At 34.2% G+C, this 20,447-nt stretch overlaps 1 protein-coding gene across 3 annotated transcripts in view; it reads right to left on the reverse strand.

Moving 5' to 3' along the window:
• The window catches only part of LOC134531598 (5'-3' exoribonuclease 1), a 373,786-nt gene that overhangs the window by 62,050 nt on the left and 291,289 nt on the right, over window positions 1-20,447 (reverse strand). For all 3 annotated transcript variants that reach the window (XM_063367328.1, XM_063367329.1, XM_063367330.1), the window contains exons 25-26: window positions 16,044-16,249; window positions 5,952-6,050 (exon numbers count right to left, since the gene is read on the reverse strand). In XM_063367328.1, the coding sequence (XP_063223398.1) occupies window positions 5,952-6,050; window positions 16,044-16,249 (305 nt within the window). The remainder of the gene's footprint in view (window positions 1-5,951; window positions 6,051-16,043; window positions 16,250-20,447) is intronic.

A 20,447-nucleotide genomic window follows, 5' to 3' on the forward strand; every position in this document is an offset into this window, starting at 1 on the left:
TAACCACTTCCAGGACTTCCCTATAGCATACACAGAAGAGGGGTGTAGATGGGGGAGGTGTGGGGTATCACAACTCCCTCTGGACTCCAGGCCTGCTTTCAAGCGCATGACATCATCAAGAGTGGTCCCTCACCCCGGCCCTATTGCATGCTTGTTTTACAGCGATACAGCAAATATTGGCTGTTATTTTCTTACAATTATCTTCTTATCTTACTGTCTCACTATACAAGCAGCAAATACCACATTATAGCAGTTAGTGAATAATAATTTAACTATTTAAATGATGTGATTTAACGTCTGGGTGACAAAAGTAGTAATATCTTGTATGGGACATATTTGACATGCATAATCTTTACTTGTCCAAAATATTTTTAGACCCATGTCATAAGAGCGTATGCAACACACAGATAAAATTTAATCGTAAATTGGTGTCTAAATTAATGTTTTAAGAATAAAAAATGTGTAGCATCTAAGATGAAAGCTTTTCATTACAGAAAGAGAAAATAGGATTAACGTACACACACACACACACACACACACACACATATATATATATATATATATATATATATATATATATATATATATATATATATATATATATATAACCCTGTACCTATGCTGTGGTAAATTTTATTGATTTATTTATGTATTTATTTATTTACATACTGTCAGAAGCACATCAACACTCCATAGGGAGATTGCAAGGAATTTTCCCTGCAAAAAGGTTTAAACTGTGTTTTAAATTAACACTTGGTTATTTTGTACATCTTTCTACTCATAGAGTGCTAGTTTTGTATCTAAAACAGTTAGACTACTTTATCACAGCAGCAAGCTTCGCAGGAAAACAATAATTTATTTAGGTTAGTGAATTTTAGGTCACTTGTCAAGAAGCTAGATAAAAACTGAACGTAATTTAAACTAAAATTTGTACATTCTGTTTATTCTCCGTAAACCTTTTTTTGACTTGCGTCAGCTGAAAGTTTAATAAAGGAAGAGAATTGGCACTTGAATTATTTTAGCATGGCACTGATTCCAGAAGTGATAAGGATAAAAAATGACCTTTTAACATATGACTTAATAAACTCAACATAATACACTAGGTCTGTGCAAATATTTGAATTTTGGAACACAAATAAGGATAATAAAATTTAATTTATTCCATTTGACCTTAAATTCTAACATTTAGAAATAATGAATATTCGTTTGCTTACAAATACTTGACATAGCATACCTCATGAGTATGTCACATACCAATTTTTAAGCAATTTTTGATGTTTAATGAGTCTTCATAATCAAAAACATGAACAACAAGCAACGTTTTAAACATGCAACAAGAATCCAAAGTTTTTTTTCACTACTTTCTCTCGCTACACAGTAACAGAAAAAAATTGCCTAAACAATTCAAAACACTGCATATTTGTCATTTCAAACTTGAAAATAAAATATTTTTTGTATTCTTTTCATCACACGCATCAGTAGTGGGAAAAAACAAAATAAAAAGTAAAAATCCATGGCCTACACCATCAAAAAATGAGATGAGCATAAAAAGAAGTAATCGTCACATTTCAACGGAGTATAAATCAATAGTCACAATCAATCTAGATACAGTATAGAAGCTTACTTTCTGCATACGTCTATGGCAAAACAAATGTTGAGATATGAAAATATATAAATAAAGTAAATAATGGTTTAAGATTTCAGACGAAATTATCAAAAATTGTGTTTATAATATTGTTGAGCTAAATTACAATTTACCTGACTGCCGTTAACAACGAAAACTTGTTAATAAACAAGGGTTTAAATATGTAAATATTAGCTAATTCAATCACTAATTTGGGCATGCAGCATTCACGTTTTTCGTAAAACATATTGCAATGGATTTTACTGTATTTTGCGGTTCACAAAAATTTTCTGGATCAATATGTAGAGCAGCAAGTTGTGGAAAATATGGCGAATAGGAACTGAAATGGCAGGTTGGTTGGTTGGTTGGTTGGTTAAGTTAAGTTAGGTTAGCTGCATAATTTTAAAAAGTAAATAAATAATTTTTTATAATTTAAATATTTCATAAAACATTTTTCATACAATTATTGTAACTGACTTAACCAATCTTTCACTTTAATATTATTTGTCTAATTTTCCAGAAGTTGTTACATGAAATGAAATAATTATTTTTGTGGGATTCTAATTAATTTTCTTACTATTCAAATTCGATATTCGTATTTGTATTTGATTCCAACTAAACAACTGCTATTCACATAGGCCTAATATAATATACACACAATTAAAAACAATATTTTAACAAAACATAAATTTATTACATTTAATTTATTAATTCATTGCAGAAGACAGCTTTGTTGTTACCATACAATCTTTTAACATTTAATTCACATATGATTAATTTCTTCATGTACTATTATTCTTTCTTGAGTTTAGTGTGTGACATATTTCAGCAGTTATTGTTTTGATGGTTAAATCTAAACTAAACTCATCTTCCTCCAGCGATGAAAGACTACTAACGAGTGCACTAGCTGCTGCCGTACCAACTACAGTTCCACCTTTGTAATCAAAATACAGTTCCAAGTGAATTTGGTCTGAAAATAAGAAATAGAAAACAATTTCTTTTGATGATAAATAATACTTGCCCTATAGTGTTTCAAGAAATTATAATCTTATTGATTTTCTTGATGGGTGGATAAATTTTCTTTATTGTGTAAAGATATAATAAATTTATATTTACTGTGTTGCTAACAAAATAAATTGTGGGTATGAGTTGTAATGGAATGCACAAGTAATGAAAAAATTAACATTTCAGTGAAATAATTAAAATGTAGAATTTCAAATTTCAGGAGGATAGTCTGTTCAATCAGAAATTATATGAGATATTTGAGTTTAATTGAACATGTGCTTACTCATTACTCCTTTTAAAAAAAACATCAACAATATCCTAAAGAAGGTCCCCCCCCCCCATCTTTTTCAGGCTGTATTGTTTTAAATGATTCAAGTTCTTATAACATTTGAAACACATCTATAGAATACTGTTTTATATTTTCCCCATTAATAGGTTATTTTCTTTCCTGCAGACTTTAAAAATGTAAACTTTAAAACACTTGCAAACACCATTCCATAATGACAGAGTTAATAGCATAGGTCATAATACCACGAAAAAATTAACACGACCAACTCTAATTATAGCCGTCGGCAAGTCTTCCCAAGACAAATGTGTTCATAATGCAGTATAGAATGTGCTAAAAACAGCGTAGGCCCATTTATTTCCTTTCCTACAGTTGAAGTGCAAAACAATACAACATATATTTGTCTACTGCACAAAGTGAGGTTAAGTTTATTTTAGATACTAGGAAGCAAGTAATTAGGGATGGGGCGAATCCTGATTTCCTCGAATCCGAATCCTAACTCAAATCCTCGACTGGAATTGCTGAATCTCGAAACCAAACCCGAACCTTTTAACAGATAATGTCCACATATCTAATGTGAGTGAGATGTATTCTGCTTGCACTAAAAGTCCCTTGACTTTCTCACATGTAGTTTGGTACATTTCTAGTATAAGTGTATTTGCCAGAAATTTTCTCGAAACCATTGAATAACGAGGTTCCAGAAATGCAATAAGCTTTCTGAAGCCTTTGTTTTCTACAACAGACAGTGGCTGATTGTCTACACATATCATTTCTGCAATAAGCCTACCTATGTGTTTTCCTTTGCCATCTTTGCTTGAAAACTTACATTTTTTTTGTCATGAATTGTGCTAGTGTGGGTTGTGTGAGTGATGGTTCATTGTTTTGAGGTTCAGATAAGATTCTACTAGGCCCTGCAATTTCTCCTGAACCGGAAGATTCACTATTCTCCCGTTTATCAACAGCGATTTGGGCGAGAAGCCTAAGATGCACATAAAGATCTGCCATTCTCGATTACACCCGAACAATTCTCCTTCTGCAAGCTTCTGAGTTTTGTTTCTGTAAATTCAAAATAAAAACATGGGCATTGCTTATTAATATTGGCCGTTATTCAATGTGCTATTTTCAGTCATATGTTTAATGAATTTTATTATGATACATTTTCTGTGTTTGAAAGTAGTTTAGTTATGAAATTAGGCAGAATGTATTTGTTATAAAAGTTTTATATTTTCGTTAGCTACAATATAAATACTTTAAAACATTGTGGATTGTTGGTTATATTAGGTAAGTACAGCTACATTAAAAATACTGTAAAATCATTTTATGGTTGCTTAGCAAATACCTTTTTAATATGTAGCTATCCAGCGCTAGGAAACCCTTTACATGATTTCACAGTATCTTTAATGTAGCTATCCTAACCAAATCAACCGTCCACCTAATTGACCATTAGTTATCATGAGTTGTCCAAAATAAACATTCACGGACACACGGCAAAACAAAAAATATGGCGGCGTACAAATAAATACCATTGCCTTGTTTATGGTCTTTCCTTTTATCTAAGTTCATGTGTTCACACTAAGTTCACGTGCCATTTTTACACTCCAAATATTAATAAACAATGCCTGTGTTTTTATTTTGAATTTACAAAAACAAAACTCCGAAGTTTGCCGAAGGTGAATTGTTCAGGTGTAATCGGGAATGGCAGAACTTTATGTGCATCTTAGGCTTCCCGATTTGGGCCGAGTGGAGTTTAAGATGTTTACGTAACGCACTTGTTGTATGTGACTTTCCGCGGGATATTTTTGCACCACAAAACAGACATGCAGTTTTGGTGGTGTCGGATTTGTCCAGAACAAAATGTTCCCATACGTCCGACATCTCTGATTGTGATTTACGTCACGTAAATGACTTTAAATCACCATTCACAACGAAAGATAAACCACATGTTACAAGGAAATATTCAGTTCAGTAGAAAAACTCGCACAAATGAAATAAATACCGATAAAAAATTAATAAACAAATGAGACGAGACGCCATTGTTCCGTGCCCAGTGTCGCCAATACTTCGTGTGTGAATTACGTGTTGTTTAAACTTTGTTTCTGTTGAAAACTTTTACGTTTGTTTGTCATTTATATTCTTGATTAAAACATTACAAAAACAAATTCTCATATGCTTAAATAAAACGGAACAGTATTTGATGAGTTCGAAGATAATGCAGCTGACGATGAGCCGCGGTCGCGAGTCGTGAGTGGAAGTTTGGTGCTTGAATAGGTTACGGCGCAAACAGTAAAAATCAATAATACTTTTGTATCACTGCTTGTATTTTGAAAAGTGGCAGATTTATTAATAAATTCGTAAACTGTAGGCAAAACATAATATCAACACAGCTTAGGCTGGGTACATTCTTGTTTATAACAATTGATGCCTTCCTTACCTGAAATATGTTGTGCTTTTACTGTTTCTTGTGTATATAAAGAAAAAAATTTTTTCTTGAGAAATTTCAGTTTTAGTACAGATTAGCGGTTAGGATTTTTTCTATAAATAACCCATACAAGCAGTTTATGCATAATAAATAAAAAAAACACTGAATCCTTTGACGAATCCTATATCAGACCTGCCGAAGCTTCGAATCCCTAGGATTCGGCGGATATTGGATTCGGTCGCCCAACCCTACAAGTAATAGATATATTGACAAAGGACAGAAAATAATTCCGCTATTATTGATAATAAAAAAAATAAACGAAAAATCAGTTAAGGGAACACTAGAAATGTGAAAATGTACCCAAAAGTAAAACAAAATTTTGCTTTTCAGCATAAAGATTTACCAAGTAAGTAAATATTTTTAGAGTTTAATTCTGTATGGTTTCCATTCTGCTTTATATTGTGAGGCACCACACAATGAAATCAGACATAGAATCTACTTCTTGCAGGCCATTGGGGCGCATGTTTCATGACGTTAACAACACAGTGACCTTGTATTTCATTGGCTACTGTTGTGACCAATGGGAGCCATATAAAGCATGCAGAGGGAGGAGTTACCTTGAGCTGACTCCACATGGCCTGGTAGTCGATCTCGGCCGGCCTGCCGGGCCGCGGGGTGTACAGCTGCTGGGGTTGGTAATGCTGCTGCTTGAAGGCCTGCCAGACACACTCTCTATACCCACACCCGCCTGCAACCACTCTCACTACATTCCGTACATTATCACACTGCAAAGCTGCAACTTGTGACATAGTTCAAAACCCTAATCAATTAATCCCAGTTTAAATGAAGGAAGACAACAAAAGTTATAACACAAATTAAATATATATATATATATATATATATATATATATATATATATATATATATACACACAATAAAAGAAAATAATGAAATTATTTATAAAATACATGCTGGCCACCTTACTTTTTCACTTCCCCCTCACCAAACACATGGCAATAGAAGAGTATATAACAGCATTAATTAAACACCCAGAGTATTTACAGTCAATGATATTTTCTTGGTTGCTAACATTTTCCATTATTATCAATAGTAACGTATAAAATACAACAGGTATCACTAAAATAAATAGTTTTAAAATGTTTTATATAAGCCTTGTGTTCAAAATAGGGTACATACAATAATTTCCTTGAGCATGATAAATGTAGTGATGTAAGGATGATATAAGTACTAGTCAATATTAAAAATGTTATGGATTTTTAATGTCATATATACAATTAAAACCATTACTTAACAAACAAATTCACATAAAAAAGGGCAAGTTCATCTGTTTAGGTTGCATAACCACTAAACCCAATAAAATAACTAAATTGTACTAGAATGGTATTTTGTTGCTAATGCAGGTGTAAGGTTATATGTTATTTTTATAATAATGTTTTATATAGTATCCATAGTCATAGTGATTTCAGGTATTTTGTTTATTAATGGTAGGGGTGCAGTTGTGACATTGTCTTCTAGCAGGGTTGTTTTTTTATTATTATTTTTACATTTGTAGCATGCCCACCAACAGCCAGAGGCTGCAGTGGGCACGATAAATACATACAGAGAAACAGGTGACAAGTGACAAGTGAAAAATGGGAAGTGACAGATTATACATAGAACATTATAATCAATAGATTATGTCTGTCAGACTTATAGTTTTTAAGTAAATGCAGTGGCATCATAAAGCATATGTGGCTTCTCAGGCTTACTTCAGGTATCGGCCACTATTTTAAAGTTTTTCATTCCTACGTTTGATATCGTCAGATATCAACCTGAATATTAACACTTTATGCTTCTAGGCTGTTAAATATACGTTCCACATACTGAGATGCCTAGCTAAATCAACAAAAAATGCTGGATACAGCACAGTATCATTTTATCATCCAAAATGAACTCAGGCCATTTTAAAAGATTCTTACTTAAGTCACCATTCAATTAACCTTATCCTTAACAATACTGATGTGGCGATGTCATAAAAATTAATTTCAACAATGGAAACATAAAAAATGTCATAAACCATAAAGAGTTATGACAATCACAAATTCAAAAGAACTATTTTTGGTATATTAAAATCATGCACAAAATTTCTAATTAAGCTTATGCCAACGTAAACATAGCTATCATAAATGGACGTGGCCATACTGAAAATGCATATCACTGCAAAACAAACATGTACCAGTACAATGTTTATGTTATAAGTTCTGGATGAACACATTTAAAATTTTATTACTTTTGAGTAAACTATGATGATGATGAATAAACTATCCCTACTTTCGGATGTCTTTGTGCGTCTACCCCGCATATCATCTTACATTTGATTTCATTATGTTCATGGTGTTAGTTGAATAAGTTGCATGTAAAATTCCAATAGAGCACTTTATAAATTTACAACAAATAAACATTTTAGTTTGTTTGTTTATACTTTTGTTGTGGGGAGGAATTTCATACGTTGAATGATGGAAAGGTTTAGAGAAGTGATTGCGTATTATCACCCCAATATTTATTCGTTGCCACCCAGTTAACTCACACTGTGGAATAATGAAGAGTTAATTTTTTGCAGTTCACAATTTTTTCACATTTTATTAATTTCATTGTTCACTCTGAATTATCTGTGGATTTTTTTAGTGCTATGAATTTTTTTTATTATTGGTGTTTGAAGCTGAATTATTGCGTAAGTATGTAAATATATAATATTAGGATAACCACTTTTTAAGAAACTATTTACAGAGAATTTTAAGATTTTGTGATTTGTTTACTTTTTGGGAGGAAGTAGTTCATTTGTTAATTGGTTGGGGGGGGGGGGGGGGGAGAAGGGGGTCCGATAAGTTATTTTAAGCGTAAACCAATGCCTTGTCTGCAACCCAATGACTCATACTGTGAAATACTTACCAGTAATATTAATTTTTTTTCATGTTGCCATTATTGTTTTTTGACTTTAATAATTTTTTTTATTACTTTGAATTAACCACTTTGTTAATTGTTTGCTTTTAAGGTACTTATTATTTTGAAGCAGAGGTAGTATAGATGTTTAAGATGTTTAAGTGGCTAGGGGTTTTGTTATCAGATAGATGTTAGAATTAATGGGCACCACTGTGCATAGGGAAAGGAGCCAGAAGAGACTCAATGAGGGGCTGTGACGTCACCCATGTGACGCATGACCAGTAACCTCCTTAAAACTGCACAAATCCCCTGGACCCAGCCTGCTCTCAGTCTCTGGCACGCTTTGATCAGCAATGCAGTGGGCTCTTCCGGCATGCACCCTCAACACACGTGGTCAGGTGATGAGGCGAACATAATGTAGTTGGAAAATCTGAGAGTTTTATACACTGCTCGACACACATTCCTCGTAAAATGTTTACCATATGAAATTAAACTGTGAAAAACTTTGCGGCACAACGGTTTACGGAGGTTCGAATCACCTCGTGGTTGGACAGAATATTCGTGGTGATGATAAGTTTCGGTGAGTGGATTTAAATACAAATTAATTATGTAGTTGGGTCTGCAAGGTAGGCTCCGAGGATAAATGTAAATAATTGAGATAAATCACAGCAGACAGAATTACTTAGCTCATATATTACCAAAGATGAAGTCCTCGGAGTGCTGGAAGTATCCTACCTCGGGTGACGATGCGAGGCGACTGAGGCGAGACATGGCTGCAGAGGTGGGTTGTCAGTATGATCACGCAAAAACTCAAGTACAGGTATGCAGGTCATGCCACTGATATACGCCAATTTAAAAAAAGAATATTCTCTTAAAAATTACATTACAATTAATCAAACCTAAACCAATTTTTATAATTTCCGTAACAATGAAAATTCAAATACTAAACTACAATATAGCCTTCGGCAGTCCAGGTCCGTTGTAGTCGAAAAGCTCTTTTCGACTTGAAAGAAAAAAGGTTTACAATACTGATTCTTAAATACCTCAACAAAACAAACTTCACACTATTGATTATTATATGTTATTGGCTTGACTGTGCCCTCTGGCAGACGTTAGCGGCACACACGCACACGCGCATGTCACTGGCGGGGCGTTCAAAATGCCATAAGGGGAGGTATCGGGTTCAGATGGGCGTAGTCCCGGACGATGTCAATGTATACGTGAATAATTTTTTAACTGAATGGTTTTAGATGAACAAAATAAATTTTAAGCCTGGGTTGGAGGTAGGTCAAGTTGTTTACATGTTAAGGGAACATGGTGTTGATGTATTTTGTTCAAAGTGATACTGAAAGATGATTGATGGTAAATATTTTTGTTTTTTAAAAACTCAATGACACTAAGGACTACCATATGAAGTTAAATTTTTTTCTTGTTTTGCAGTTCAAGTTTCATCAAAAAGGTTGAAAAAATATTTTGTTTGGTTGATGACTGATGAGAAATACAATTTTTAGGAGTCAACGCACAATTGAAGTTAAATATAGGTTTCTTAAAGAAGTTTGAAGAGATGTCAAGGGTTAAATTTAAAATGTGAGTAATTAAAAGAAGTTTGGTTTTTTGTGAGGACTAAGAGATATTTGGTTTCTGCTCACAGGAAAAGCCTAGTATGATTAGCAAAGAATCTGAATTTATTGGAGCTATTTATGAAAATGAAGTAGCAATGGAAACATATTTATGTTACTAATAACATGTTTTTCTGTACTTAAGAGCTGAGTTGCATATGTCATCTATGATGTACACGCAATATGTTGTTTTCTTGATACTACAAAAGAGTATTTGTGTTGTGTTTACCAAAGTTATGAGGAAGTGACGAGTCCTTGGAAGTTTTGCAATGACACGAGTTGTTGTTTTTGTTGTTGTCATCATTTTTGTGAGGCAGTTGGGCAACAAGGAGGTTAACTTTAAATGTGTTAAGTTAGTTTTTTTTTCTGCAAGGAAAGTTGAATCCTACCTCCTTGGTCGGTTCCAACCCTCATTTTTTGAAAAGCTTTTGAAAGTAATTAAGTTTTCATTGTGTTGTTGTTTACAGTAGGGAGGAAATATGACAGAATAATAGGAGTAAACAAGTACCTATCAGTGTTTTTTATCAGAGAAGTTTCTGGCAATGCTTTTGTGTGTTTTCAGAGGGCATTTAAATTAAATTTTGAGTACAGAGACATATCTTGGAAGTTGGTACGAGAAATTTAAATCTTGGTAGTTTGTAATTTGACAGTAGTTGTGATGAGTATCGAAACATGCAGAAAGGGTTAGTTGTTGGTTTTTTGTGAATGCAGAGTTTAAATGTATGCCAAGATTAGAGTTGTGTTCTGCTGAGGGAGCAAAGAGTCTGTTGCCAATATGTGGTGAGGCAAGCCAGAGGCAAGGAGGATCATTTTAAATGTGTTTTTTGATGTTGCGGTTTTGTTTTTGCAAGGATGTTTGGATCCCTTCTTCTTGCAGTTGTTGATGTTGTTGAAGTTGTTTATGAGTTTAAAATGTTTTTCTTAGACAACCAAAGAGGAGCCAAAAATTTGTAATAGTAATGTGTGCAGTAAAGTCCTGTTTTTTGGCATTTGGTCATTTTGAACGGTATAGTTATGAGTCTTCAAGTTTTATTATTTTTTAATTTCTCAAAAGAATGTTTCGGTAAATTTATTTGAAAAATTGAGGGGGGAGGGGGTGATGTAACATTGCAAGCCCTCACCCTCTCAACATGTAGAACATTGATATAAATAATTTTATTATGTTTTTTTGATCATTCTGATTACCTGGTTAGGTTTTCTGTTTAAATGTAAATAATGGCTGATTATATGTTAGAGAGAAAGAGAGCAGGTGTGCCTTGAAGTGCAATAGAGAGACAGAAACAGTAGTTCCCTGCCGAGCATGGGAACTCAAGGACAAATGTATCATCAAAATTGGAAAGAGACATAGATGGTGAAGTCTCTAGTTATATGAATGCAGAGTATGTTCATGTCTTGTAACTTGCTAATTTTGGAATTTGTGTCATAAGCCTGTATGTGATTGGTTGTGGGGACGTGTGACCACTTCCCTCCTTCTTGGATGGAGATAGGGTCGTAATACCTAATGGTCGCGGTCAGGCACAAAAAACAGAAATAAGGATACAATACATCATACTTAGTAAAAAATAAAAAACCGTGAAACAATCAATATGACAAGAATTAGGAAATAACTGTATATAATGACATGAACAATTAATGAACAAAAAACTCTTGGAATACTAGTAATAATATATATAATTAGGCATAAAAATTTGTGAATAAACAGATCCTGAACTACTTAATAAATAAATTACATGTTTAATTTTGTTGCAGTTGGAAATAAGTCTATAGATTAGCAGATTAGGTCATTGTTGTTATAACGACTACACAAAGTTGAAAGGATTCGACTATAGAAATGTGGAACTCTGAGACCAGTATTATCGAGGAAGCAAGTACATTTAATTTTAGTATAGATATTTTGAACAAAGAGGGAATATAGTAATTTCTACGGTCAGCAAGTGAGGTTAAGGAGGGTTGAGGAAAATTCTTTAGAGTAGTTAGATGATTAATTTGTTTTGTATACTTTATATTTTAATAATATAAAAAATCTTGTTGTAATTCAAAATAACTGAACATTATTTACGTTTACGAGCAATTAAAGATGAATACAGGGAAAGAATAGAATCAGATTAGGTTGCATGAAAAGTGATATATTTGATAATGGCAAGTGTTTTCGAGAAGTGTGGTATAAGTAATCAACATGCTTATGAAAATACAAATCATACTCTAATGTAAGACCAAGAGCTTTTATAAAAAAGGTTTTTTTTTTTTTTTTTAAAATTAAGCAGTTTACTAATTTATAGTCAAAAATCACTGCTGGGTGATATTTTGTATAGCCCGTCCCACTCTTAGATTGCAGTACACGGCTTATGGCGCGCGCTGTTGCCAAATCTCTAACACATTACGAATTTCAGGAGATGCGTGTCTTTGTCATTCGGATCGAACAAGAAGCATTTTAAGAAATCATATCGTAATTTATAATATTTTATACTAATACACATATAAATGTAATAATGCCACTTTTATGTAAATTTCAAATAAAAACTACCTATTGTAGACGAAAATTTCTTATAGTTTTCTTTTATGTTCTAAAATTCCCATATATATATATCACATTTTCATGGGCCCGATAAATGCCGTATTTTTGGACAAGTCATGTCCAAAATGATAAATAAAATACGGTAATGGAAATTCTCGGTCGAGTAAGTTATGGGAAAAATCCGAAAAATTGGTTCGAAATGGGGAAGATTTTTTGAAAAACAGAAAAATCGCAACAACTCCCATAATATGAATAATATCGAATCCGTTTTAACATATTATAACTCGGAGTACCTAATGCCGAAAAATGTTTTCTAAATAAATTTTTGATACGACCAGCCATAACTGCATGGGTTCGAAAAAAATTTTCACCGGACAAAAAAAACGTAACTGCCTTAGTAGACACCTTATCGAAATTGTTTAAATTGTTTGTAAATATCATAATTATTTTCCAAAACTTTGTCTAAAACAATGTTTGATAAGATGCTTGGTGTTGAGATGGATAGAAAAATAATTCAAAATTTTTTACTATGATCACTATTAAATTCCTTCGTATTTATTTCATACATTTTACATATTATGTTCAAGAATCGATTAAAATATTTTTGTTGACTAAGGAAGCCATGTATTTGAAATTGCTGGTAGGACAGAACCCCACTTATCTGAACACATGACCCTGTTTCCTCTTATGACGGCAGCGCGCGCTCTTGTACTGATAAGGCACATCTTTAACCAGCTATTTCCACGGAATACTGTAGAAGCAATTGAGATGGAGCTGCTTTTAAAAACTAATTCAATTCATTGTGAACATTTTTCACGCTTTCGTCCCCCATCTATCTTTAATAGAAAAAATTTTTCCTGCTGGTCAACTTTTTGATGTGTCAGTTTGTGAGAAAATGCATTTCAATATATTTAAAAAATTATTTAAGTGAAACCTGTACAGTTTTTGTCTTAACATTTGTTCGGTGGCGTCCTAAGGCATTAATTTATTAATAAAAAAAAATCTGAATGAAATAAACATGTAGGTTTTTGTTTTTTGATGTGAAAAATATCGGAATACTTCAAAACAGTTCGCAACGAAAAAGTTATGTTTTTTAATATTTTCGCACACTTAAAATATTGTTAAGTATTCAAAATAAGCATTGCCTGATGCGTATTTCGATGCTATACAATATGTAAAAAAGCTTGGTCCAAAAATTAAAATTTTAATTTCGTTTGATATTTGGCAACAACGCACGAAGAAACAAGGACAGTGCTAACGGCAATCGGCGTGTGTTAGAGAGAGAGAGAGAGAGAGAATGCGCCCATTTACTTCCACACTGCAATCTAGGAGTGGGATGCTCTATAGTAAAGGATATTATAATTTTTTTTGTTTCAAACAATTATTGACTAAATGTATGTCATTTTGTATTAATAAGCAATCATTAGTAGTTTTGATTTTCCCCTGGGAGAAAGATGATTGAGACAGCTGTCAAAATAAGTATCACCAGCTAAAGTTAAAATAATAAGATGGAAGGGGCGTGTGTGCATCCAGTCTCTATTTTGTCAGAGTGGGGAATATGTACTGAAACATCTACAGTTCCCATATATTCCATTACAGACAATGCAGTTAATTTCAAGCTGGCTTTTTCTTTGCTGTTTAATGAACTTTCATGATATTGCTTTGCCCATACCCTCCATAACACCACTGAAGACAGTAAAAAGGATTGTTCTGGTGTGGAAAATCTATTGAGCAAGGCTAGAGGTATTGTTGACCATTACAGAAGGAGTAGTTCGGCTAGAAAATGACTACAAAAATCAAGTAAAAAATATCCAAACTTGTCTATTGCTGCAATATATTTAGCATTTTCTTGCAACTCAAATAAATTCTGAGCGACTACTTTCAGTGGCAGGTGGGAGTGTTACCAGTAGAAGGGAATGTCTTCTTCTTCTTCTACATGTTGAATCTCTGGTGTTTTTGAAGGTTAATTTAAAATGACATTTGAAATGTTTAACTATAGTAACACACCTTCAGATAATTATTTTTTAATACCTAATAAACAAAACATTTGTGTTCACTATATTGTTCTGCAATGTTTCTGTTGGAGCCTGTTGATTAAATTACGTACTTTATAAGGTTTTGACAGGATACTTTAAATTTCGACAGGTTATGGTCGTTTCTATCTTAAATGTTGTGTGATTTTATTAAAATCTGAAAGACACTAGTAAGAACCCTCATAAAAAATAAAAATATAGAAAATAAAATCTGAAGTGGAGTTTTAATGTAAAGAACAAATTTTTTTGTATATGTATGTAACTGTAATATGTAAATGCTCTTTTGATGCTGCTGCCAAAATAACTCATATTATGTAGTTTAATTTTTCATGCAGTTTTACTGTAACCGGATAAAATATTTAGTGCTTTATTCACAGTAATTTTAAAATTAAATATTTAATTTATTATTTTGCTACCTTTCTTTACTTGTTATTGTTAAAAATAAAATACAGATAATTCTTTAAATTTAGACTTTTACCATTACCTTACTATTACCAATTAATATTTTACTTTTTTTATTCATTCATTTCAGTATATTATATTATAAGTGTTGTTAAGAAATTTAATTGCAATTTGATTCTGCTTCGCAAATATTTCTAGTATTCAATTCGATATTTGCTTCACATCCAAAAAACACTATTCCCATAGGCCTACTGTTTAGTACATCAGGTGTGAGGTGGCAGCTTTCTCTCTTCCACCCCCACCCCCATATTTACGATATCCAAGATCTCCACACAACCTAACAAACGACAGAAAAGATTGCTATTTTTATACCCATGGTTCCCTTCCGTCTATTTTATTTTATTTTCAGCCATCCCTTTGCCGCAGAAAAAGAAGAGGCAGTAAGCTACTCTTTGTCAGTTCCTTGTATAAAATATTGCATGTATATTACCGGCAAACTTATGCAAGGCTGAAGGAGTATATAAGGTGCACTTATACAAACAAACAAAGGGCTCCAGTATTGTCATTTTGAAAGAGGGGGAAATCTCATGCAAAGAACATAATGTTTAAGCACAGATGCATAATAAAAATCTGTCAAGATAGACACGTTAATTGTTTAAGGTGCACAATCACAGGACATTTACAATTATTAGAAGTGACAGTTCACAGGACCTTTACAACCACGAGACAGAAGCAGAACCATAAACACTGCTACATGGCCTAACAGATGCACACACATAAATACGCTCTCTCTCGCTCTCTCTGGCAGGTTTATAAATAGATTTTCCACTCCTAACCACGTCAGTGCAGTGCAGCCGCACTTGCGGCGCTGACAAGTTGACGGCAAACATAGTATAATTGCACTGATCAAGGACCTTCACAAGAACTGTCAAGATATTTATACTAAACAAATTATATTTTCTGGTAGAGTTATTTTACTAAAGCAACAGAGGCTAGTTATTCATGCACATAATCACCACTCTGGTAATAGTTATTTTTTCACACATAGTATTCAACTCGCATAAGAATGGCACTAAATTTTTAAAACATAAAATTTAACACGTAATGCAAAACCCACAATGGGAATAAGGTATGTAAAGAAAAAAAATATTTACATTAGTAAAAACAATTAAGTAACTAACACACATAACAAATTCTTACCACAGAATGGTTCCAAATCGGTGGGGACGGCCAGGATCCATTGGTAGAAGCATTATACAGACCCTGACGGCCATGGTTCGCATGGGAGCCATTCAACTGGCTAACATTCCAGCTAGCAAATGCAGATCCAGGTCGATTAGGAGATCCATGACCAATATGCAAATTTTGCTGATCAGCTTGCGACCCGTTTATCTGCCCTGCTCTCCCTGTAGCAACCAACACAGCCAGTGACAACAATAGCCCACTTATTACACTTCAATCTAGTATGTACCCTGTTCATCTGCACTGCTCTCTCTGTAGCACACAACACAGCCAGTAACCACATAAGCCCACTTATTACTCTGCAATCTAGCAAAGCCCTGTTCACTTGTCCTCTAGATGTAGCAAACAACCTAGACTATGATAAAGCTAGCACACTCAATGTAGCATGTAAGCTGATTCTGTGCACATGGTGGGAGATTATTCATGACTATCGATTTACAAACTGTTTAACTATCCTTTTAATTTATTATAATGTCTGTGGTTTAATGTTATCTATTGTTGTTCATGGTTATAGTTATTTTATCTCATTAAAAATGTTTGATGTGAGGAATACAAACATCCAAAATTATTGTTTCTTGTAAGTTTAACAAGCTAAAAGTACTCAGTGTTTTCAGTCATCCACGTAATATTACCGTATTTAACTGCAATAAAGTCACCACTGCTTATGGGTAGCAGCTATAATTTGGGTTACAAACATCCAACTTCTTCGCCTTAAGCGTCAGCCTAGAATATGACTCGTACCATATATCTGTCAACTTTAGAATAAAAATGAAGTTATTGTTCCATGTCACAGTTTATTGTTGCATAAGAAATCCTGCACTCTGTTTAATCCTCAGTTCTTTTTTTGTCTTCCTACTTTGCTACTTAATTACTGTAGGGGTGTAGGAGGGAGTGAAGCAGTGGCCTTTTTGCATCAACATTTCTCCCTCTCGCTCCTATTGGTTTATGATCCATCCTAAATGTATCCCTTCCTGGCTATTGTATTTTTTTAAACCATTTATCATCCAGAATAGGAGAAAAAAAAAAGGCAGCAGCAGCAGCAGCAGCAGCAGCAAAGTACCCTTTCTTGTCACTTTCTCTTATAAAAACTAGCTTGCATGTTACAGTCACAGTAAAATTCATGTGGGAGCCGAAGAATGTATAAAACCAGGCTTTGAAATGCGTCTTCCGAAGCATAAACGATGGCTGTAGTTTCGTCATGAAATGTTGCATCTGAAAGCTGAGGAATCTCACGTAAAAAACAATTATGTTGGGTCACAGTTGTGTCTTAATAACCTGTCGAAATACACACGAAGATATTGTGCCAGTTCATGGACATTTACAAGTATAGGAGTGGGAGGGAGAGAGAAACGTCAACACCACTACATGGCCACACGCACGCATACAAAATGGCTGGTTTATTTTTAGATTCCCCCTACAACCGAATGCTAGCCCAGTAAGTCACGTTACTCGCCGGCGCCAGCTGGCGACTGACGCCGCGGCCGGGCAAACAAGCACAGTGGTGCCATTCACGCACTGCTCACATATTTTAACTAAACAATAGTGATGGTTCGAATCCCATTTTTCTTGAATCCGAATCTCGAATCCGAATCCCAAACAGTACCTCGAATCCACCCCTCGAACCCGAATCCAGTCCTCAAGGGTTAATTATAAAATAATTTATAAGTTAAGAGAAAAAATTAAACATTATGCAGAATTATTTAACCCTTTAAATTTTTATTTAAAAAAACAAGGATTTTGACACGGTCTGGATCAAGACGATTCCATTTTTGGTCACATATGTTTCCTGCAGTGCTGAACAAACATTGAGAGAACACTGTCGCAGGTGGTGAACACAAATATTTTTTTGGACAGTTTATGTAGCCTGGGTGAACACGCAGACTGAGTTTTCCAGTATTCGAGAATGTTTATTTCTGGGTTAACTGTAGGATCATGTAAGAATCTGGTCACTTCATCAATTGCTGTAGAATCCGACTAGGTGGATTTAAGGCATTCAGGCATTATCTGTGAGTACAGTGATTCATGTATCCACGGAAATCGGAAAACGAAATTCAACATCCGACGGAACAATATTTTGTAGTTACCAACTTGACATTTGTTTAAAGTCCCAAATGAAGGTAAACGCTTTCCTGAAATATTTAATGGAAACTGAAAGGCGCCATCTTGGCTTCAATGGTTTTAGGCCACAAGAAATATTGTCGTGCGTCTTTTAAAATTAAGCCTCACTAAAGCATAGTGATTAATATGCCCGAAGTTAAAAGTGACGGGGTGTTTTCTCTAGTTTACCCATTAAAATTTTTTATATTAATATTAGTTATTTTTTTATGTTGCTCAAAATGATTGGCTAACAAATTCATTGGTTGGCCATCATGGAATTCTCAGATAATACATATTTTAACGTTGGTAGTCTACACAAACCAAACTTGGTCCTATAAAAATTCATAAATAGAATGTGTATCAGAATATTTAAAATTGAATTGCGATTAAAATAATAATTGTATAATGTATTAATTTTTGTCATTCATTATTTCATTGTTATTACTACATGTGCGACCGTAACTTGTGATGAAAGTCGGCATTATTGTTGTATTACTAAGTAACAGATTTCTCAGTAAAGTTATTAAAAAAAAAAACAAGATTCATATTTAGTCTAGATCCTAAATGTGCTTAATTTTATTTTTTAGCATATTCTGAGAATACATATGTGATTTATGCCTTATTTAATGCCAATGTAGCAACAATGCATCCATGTTCATGAATATAAAGTAAGTTTCCCAAATCAGCACATGCTTCATAATTTTTTTTATATAATAACGAATTAAAAGTACAATACAGTAGAACCTCGTTAATCCGTGATGTGCTAATTCGGGAATCGGATAATCCGGGACGATTTAAAAGAGAAGAAAAAAAAAAAGAAGTGAAAATTGTCAGAGCTTAAAATTAACGTCACGCGGCCGGCGCCGGCAAACACTACAAGCCATCGCGTGGGCTGCCAAACTGCAACGCTGTTTGTACTGACCCTTTGTGTCGCCCCCCTTTCAGCTGTCACATTTGTCACTCTTTAAACTTGAGGGGGATGTCCTGACTTCTGCTTCCCGTCTCCCTTTGTTTGTTTCCACCGTGTCTGGCTGGCATTCGGCTGTACGAGGTGGAGGGGGGGGGGGGGGGTGCAAGGTCAGCACGATCTTATCTTTCTCTCTTCTGCTGTTGTAAATGACCGTGAACTAATGGCTAGGCAGTGCTGTATTTTTTTAAGCCGAGACACTAATTCGAAGATGGCCGGCCCTTACCGTGAACGGCCTTAACCCAGCTGCACGCCGGTGTCTGAGAAGCTTGACAAGACCTTCCGGGCTTTTAATCGCTAGTCCGTGAAATTCGGTAATCCGTGATTATCTCGGTCCTGACCATCACGTATTAACGAGGTTCTACTGTACCTCAATAGGATGTGTTCCAAGGAAAACGTAAACAGGCCAAGTAAATTGTAAGCATGTAAGTTTTTAAAGTACTACATTTACATCAATATTTTTCCTCGAATCCCGAATCTTTTCCCTCAAATTTCGAATCTTTCGAATACTAGAGATTCGGTGGGATTCGAGGATTCGAGGATTCGACCGGCCCATCCCTACTAAACAATTAATACTTACTCATAACATACCTATTGGAAACCAACACAGGAGTTTATTTAAACACATACTAAAGACACACCACAATAATAATTTTGTTTTCACCCAAAGTATTAAATTGGCATACGATTTGCACTACACATTTTTAAACTAAAAATCTGCGTAAAATGTACAATCTACAGTCAAACTTCTCTGAAACGACCCCTTACGGTTCCCAGGAATAGGGTCGTAATAGAGGGGGGGTCGTAATAGAAAGGGGGTCGTAATAGATGTTTTCCGAAATTTTCAGTTGATTTCAACACCCACCCCCCTCCCCCTCCCCCAAACCGCTACTTGCTAAGAAACCAGCCGTACAATGGCAGGATGCTGTCACAATGCTAGACGGCTTTGCTTTAAACCCACTTCAACCTTCATGACAAGTCCGTTGCCCTACAGGCCACCTCTAAAGAAAATATGTTCAAAAGACAGTTTATTTTTACTGGTTAGTTTACATGTACATTTTCTGCTTGCCGTAGTTAAATACACTATAACCCCGATGTCACAAGCCCCGGATTTAACAAAGCAGTGATTTTACGAATACATTCTCGGGAACCGTCAAAAAATTGGACATTTTGACCAAAATGTGAAAATCAGAAAAAAAAAATTCAAAAAACTAAAAAACAAAAAAAAAAAAACTAAAGATTATTAATATCTGTTAATTTTAACATATAGCTTATTTTTGTGTCGGCTCCAATAATGA

Source organism: Bacillus rossius, chromosome 5, assembly GCF_032445375.1.
Source record: "Bacillus rossius redtenbacheri isolate Brsri chromosome 5, Brsri_v3, whole genome shotgun sequence".
In the NCBI taxonomy this organism is placed as follows: Eukaryota; Metazoa; Arthropoda; class Insecta; order Phasmatodea; family Bacillidae; genus Bacillus; species Bacillus rossius.